Source organism: Dendroctonus ponderosae, unplaced genomic scaffold (assembly GCF_020466585.1).
Source record: "Dendroctonus ponderosae isolate FM_Combo_2020 unplaced genomic scaffold, Dpon_F_20191213v2 Dpon_F_20191213_8, whole genome shotgun sequence".
Classification (NCBI taxonomy): Eukaryota; Metazoa; Arthropoda; class Insecta; order Coleoptera; family Curculionidae; genus Dendroctonus; species Dendroctonus ponderosae.
The window spans coordinates 10,179,391-10,185,620 of record NW_026019016.1 but is presented as its reverse complement, the minus strand read 5'-3'; the positions used below and the strand labels follow the sequence as shown (position 1 = coordinate 10,185,620).

General features: G+C 32.3%; 1 protein-coding gene across 1 annotated transcript in view; it reads left to right on the top strand.

Annotated features, from left to right (window-relative positions):
* LOC109546361 (transmembrane channel-like protein) overlaps positions 1–6,230 on the top strand; it is a 26,736-nt gene that overhangs the window by 1,634 nt on the left and 18,872 nt on the right. The window contains exons 2-3 of the mRNA XM_048669408.1: positions 3,195–3,369; positions 5,879–6,053. Of these exons, the coding sequence (XP_048525365.1) occupies positions 3,195–3,369; positions 5,879–6,053 (350 nt within the window). The remainder of the gene's footprint in view (positions 1–3,194; positions 3,370–5,878; positions 6,054–6,230) is intronic.

Sequence of the window (6,230 nt, the reverse complement as noted above, 5' to 3'; positions counted from 1 at the left end):
CCCCCATGACTCCCCCCCTGGATCCGCCCTTGACAACAATCCACAACTTTGAGCGGTTGATGGAGTCCAGGCTTAAATAATACTAACAGAGAATATTTAAATACCTTTTCGCAAGTTGAAAATTCCATTATACATATATCGACAGAGTCTGGTAATAAACGTGCAACTAGAGAGAACCAATTAGAAAAATGAGCCCCAGGACACGTTTTATTAAAACACCATAAACGGAATCACAATAAATATAAATTCTCCTTTTTCTAGATTCGTGGCCGACACGCCATTGTCCCCATTAATAATAATCATCACAAGGTTTCTGGGGTGCGACCCAATTAGACCGTATGCTTTTCCATTATTTGTTTTTATTTATTAGTCCTTTTTGCGATATGCACGACTCCTATGAGAAATTTGGAGAGTTTTTTGGCCCTGCAAATTCATGCGATGGAACCGATCTGGACTGGCAGTTGAAAAATGATACGGGTTTGAAACGGGTTAGAAAGTTATCCAAATCATAATCTGTCGAGAATCTAGCGTTAGATTTATTTTTCAAGCAAGTACTTATTCTAGTTAATATAATTGTGAGTAGATAAACTTTGCGTCAAAAAATATGTGATGTATACTATTATTGTCTTAGAAAACCTTATACAAGATTTTTGATAAATTGATTTTTTAAATTATGTTTATCATCTTGCCAAATTTTATGGTTTACGTCTATAATTGGGTAGACAGAAAATTGCTACAAATATTTTTAAACTTCCTGTAACGAAAATTGTCGTGTTTAATTCCAAACAGACAGCGTCTACTTGAAGACATTACCGTATGTATTTGAAAAATTTAGACAAATGGACGCGACAGTTGTGTTGCGTTGAAATTTAATAAAACTTTTAACAAAGACTCTTTAATATCAATTTCTGATCGACAAAAATCATATAATTGATATTACTTGGAAAGATGCGAGTCCTACAATGTCCGTGAAAGAAAATGAATTTGAAAGTACTAACTCAAAATTTCATATACATAAATATAAATTCATATGGCAAAGATGATTAATTAATTTAATGCGTAAAATGTTCCGCACTCTGGAGTCACGCACTCTGGATGTAAAACCGCCATCCGAAATCCGAATGCTCAGGTATATTCTGATTTATATGGGTTTCAAAGTGAACAAACAAAAGACGAAACAAAAAGTTTTATTTGAAATTGCCTTTTTTATGTGGAAATAGACCGTTTTTATCCGAATCGCGTTCTCACATAAGTCATATTTTATTTAAATATAAATCTGCTACAAAAAGTGGAATAATGCATACATGATAAATGATCCAGAGACGCCCTATAAAGTTTCGCTTATACTCTTTTTAATGAAGACAAATTGAATGCTTGTTGATTGATACCTCCGTGCTGAGTAAGGCAATTTTTTGTGTATCTTAAAATTCTTCACAGAAATGACTATATAACAATTTACATTAATAATATTACAAAAAAGCACATGAAGTCAATAAAATGTGCATAAAAGTGTAGTCAGGTAGGCATAAAGTTCAGTTTGACAATTGCATGTGTAGGTATTTACAAATTAGTCACTTTGTCGAATTAAACCATTCATCATCATTCATGGGGTGCATCAATCAAAAACTGCCCGACACTTTTTTCGTCCATAGCAATTTGGCGTCAGATTATTAGACTCATTTTCCCTCTGTCCTTTTAATTTCCAGGGTGCAAATTGCTTTTATCTCGAATGTTTTAATTCGACGAAGAAGCGTCCGTTAGTGCAAAAATTGTACACAATTAGTTCGGAGAGAGGTATTTTCAGATGTTTCGTTCTCCTTCAGGTGGAAGCTACTTAATTGAGTTGCTTTGAGCAATTTGTCGATCTAACGATGAAGGGAAAAATAAGTTCGAGTTTTTGGTAGAGCTTTGTTAAGAAAGATAAAAGAAACATTCTTTTACGCAAAAAAGTACCTAATTTATTAGGAAAACCACGGCTTAGAACTTTTGAGAAACCTGTGGCAATTTTAAAAATAGGGTCAACTGTTTAGTTATATGAGATGGACCTACACACCACACATTGATCTGGTATTAATTAAGCGTAACTAATTTAAAATCCCACATCCACTTTTTATTATTTTCGTTGTGGACAATTCTGTAAATAGAACATTTTTGAACCAACTGATATGACAATTCATACAGCATGTGAATTTTGCATATTTTATAAAGTTCTAATAAATTACGTAAATTAAAAACTATTCAAATTAGCATTCACATGCTAAATAATCAATAGGAAAACAAAGAAGTTCGTTGGAGTAAGCACAAAAACTTAACGACCATGATTTTTACGATGTATTCTTCTCAAATGGGCATTCCTGGCGATAAATCACTTTAGCATTTCTACATGCATCCAGTATGATAATAAACTGATAAAACCTTGCGTTATATCAAATTCAATTTGTGAACAAAGAAATTATAAAGAATATAAGGTGCGGCTCTAAGATGCGTGCTTCAAGTCTTTTCCAGCTTTCTGATTAAATTATAACCCTTCATTTAGTATTTACACCCTCTAAATGATCCCTGGCGTGATATAAGAAATATGGAGCAGAAGGTTAGTTTCTGTTTAGTAATGTTACTGCTGTTCGTGATCATGTGTGAATGTGTTTTCAGTGGTTAAGAATGTATACTGGAACATTTCCCGGTACGTTCATGTATATTTTATAAACTTTTCTGGTCTATTTTATTTATAATTAATGATCGGATGAAAATAAATTCGCTTTTGAACCTGGGATGTTGAAAATCAAATGGCGTTCCATAAAATATTTCCAAGTTGAAACCTGCTAATTAAACATCCACATTTGGAAACTGTTAGAAAATTCAACAAATATGCATTAATGTAATTAAATGAATTTGCTTAATTAAAAAATATGATGAACTTATTCGTGAATATAAATTGTAATAATGCCGCATATAAAACACGTGTCTAGAAGCTTAAACAGCTGGATTACGGCCGCCGTTTTCCATTTCAATTTCAGTTATGAACGAAAGATTTCCTGAGGATACAGTTTAGTATTCCAATTTTTTAATATGAAATTAATTGCCTCGATATTTGATTCATTAAATCGGTGTTCGTCTGCAGACGAATAAACATTTTATATAAATCCTAGACGATTCAATTTAGCTTCCTGATTCGCAATAACGGTTTTATTTTTTAGAAGAAGGTTGTTTCTCCTCAGCCGTCCGTGGACCGCTTGTCTGTTAAATTTGCAAACGACTCTTTAAAATCCGATTTTTCAAAGTCGACTAGCAATTTCGCTCTCGGCAAGATGCAGCAGCAATCTTTGCAACATCAGCAGGATAGAGTCCAATTTCCAGAACAACCTGTTATAGGTAAGAAAATACATATTTTTTTCATATTTATTTTACTGGCGAAGACCTACGTTATGGAATAAAAAACGTTCACCGACTTTGCACGCACAATATTGCTAATAAGGAAGGCGTTTGCATTTCATTCAATATATATGTTATTTATAGAGTTTTCGTAATTTTAAATATTTTTTATACATATTATAAACTAGACGCTATAAAAATTACGTTCTAATTTATTGCATCAAAATACAATGCTGCAACTGGGCCTAGTTTATTTGTAAACTACTTATTAATAAATAAATACAGTAACAATCAATAATGAGCAATTCACTCATGAAAAAACAAGAACTCAATACCAGTTTTACAAAAGCCATTAAAATTTATATTTTATTTAAACTTTCATGACCATTTGCGTTGGAGAAATTTGGTTATAAAAGCATATTTAATAAATAAAAAATATGCTTTTTATTTTGTTATACAGGGTGATTCAAAATTGGTGTCCGTTCCTGTGGTAATAGAATTATGGAATAATTCGACATTTTCTAGAAGATATTAACAGTTGAAAATCGAATTTTAAATTTGTTATTAAGGATTATTCTGAAATAGTCCCATGTTTAATTGGTAGCCAATTGGAATACTTAAACATTCGAAAAGAAAAAATACGATCTTTGCTCAAATTACAAAACCTTTTTATATTAAAAAAGTCCTCTTCTACAATTTTTTGACGAAAATTCAAAGCGGCAATGATGTTTTTTGTCAATAACAGATAGTTACAGATAGATAGCCTTTGTCAATAATAACAATATCTTGTCAAACTGTGACTTACTTTGAAGCTCCTTTCACGAATTTCGATGAAAATAAATGTCTTTAGTCTGGCAAACATTAGCCATATTATAGATATTGTTTTATTAATTTGAAACTAACACATTTCAACATTTCTTCTATATGAAGTCCATATTCCTAGATACAGTATAAGCAACATGAAAATATTATTTTCAGCTAAACGTTTAATTTATTTGGGCAAATCCCACAGGAAATAAATTTACTGATTATGAACAGGCCAAGTTATTGTCTTGCATCATGAGAATGCTTTGAGGAATCCCAAGAGCATTTAACTTTATCTCTGTCAAAAGCTCTGAAGATGGATGTATAAATATAGTACAAAAGCGGCATGCTTTATTTAATTAAATGCTCTCTTGAAAGTATAGATCCATTTAATTATCACCTTTATTTAACTACACTGTTTAATTTGCTTTTATTTTGTTTACTTCCAGTCAGTTACACGCTCAATATAGAACTCAATTGCGAAAGGGATATAAAGTCAGTAAACTTGGAAAATTGCAGGAAAGATAATATTAAGATAAGGCAATGGCAGACTTCAAGTAACTTCAGATGACCTCTTTAAATGGCACTAACCATATTAATGGATTTAATACAATAATAACAATATTTTAAGAGAATATACTAAATATATGTGTCTTCAATAAATATAAGCTAATTCAAGTTAAAAACCATAGAAATATTTGCAGCAGGTAAAATACTTCCCAACCCTTTCCCAACAATAATCTTCAACATACGACAGTACATAAATATACCGCTCAAATACCAAGCACTGTGTTTTAGTTGCCAATATTGACTAATTCATTTCGAAACTCTAAAGTTCTAACCGCAAGTGTAAAATCAGTAGCAGAATAACAAAAACAATTCCAGTCAGTTAATTTTATCCTCTTACGTGAAAAGGGCCGACCCGAAGGAAAACAAAAACAATTCGACGTTAAAACAATGGGATCGGTGGTTATACAGGGTGACAATGAAGCTTAAAGCACAATGAAGCTTAATACAAAAGCCTTTGTAGCGTCAAAGTGGACGAATCAAATGTCAAACAAAGATAAAACTGAATAGACACTGAACGAAGAGCTGCTCAATTGAGGGAATAATGTTTCAGAAATGGGATATATCAGCAGGGTATTCATTTAAAACAATTTTGTTTCATAAATATAGGGCTTTAGCGATCTACTTTTCAAGAGAGGAAATTCCACATTGGTGAAGTTTAAATATATTTAAGAGAAGTATGAATAAGGGTGCAAAATAATTATTTATTAAAGTGCGTAAAATTTGCTGCCTTAAAGTTTCTTGCCTTGGTTCCATGTTTTCATGATTTCCGAATCAATATTTTCTGCGAATATATTTGTTTCCTTATCGACATCAGTTTCAATGCAAAATAATGTTTTGGCATCGCAATATTACAACCCATTAATTCTTTTTGAACTAAACTAAACCCCATGACAAATTTTGAAAATAATCCGTCTTTAGAATGGGCTGTTTTTCTTCCTAGAAGCTGAACAAGAGCTTCATATATCGTCCCAAAATTAATCCAATCCTAGAAAGCCCTACTATATGTTTTTTATCTGGATTCAATTCTCCCCTAGTTGGTAAAATTGCAAAAAGATCCGAAACGTACGTTTTTACTTAGAGAACATTTTAAGGGTGGGTGATTTATTTATCAATTCGATGCTCTATTTCTTCTCAGATGGCAACGAGTCCGACGAAGACGATTACTCTGCCAGTGTCAACGCCATCATTCAGAGGCGCGCCTCGACGCGCCGCTCTAAAAAACAGAGCCGTAGAGCATCAAGCCCTTTCCTATCCGAAACCCCCGCTCCTGATCGACGTCGTTCCTCTGTATTTACCACCAGTTCAGGAGAGTAAGTATATAGGGTGAACCTTACTATAAAAAAAAATGGGTCGGTGAACTTTTAGTTCGGATATAATAGTAAAAATAGCAAAAATCTAAAATAGGAAAGGTTTATAGCAAAACTGAAAACAATTATAATGGATTTTCCTGCAATTAATATGAAATTTAGAAAATGTAACAAAAGTAA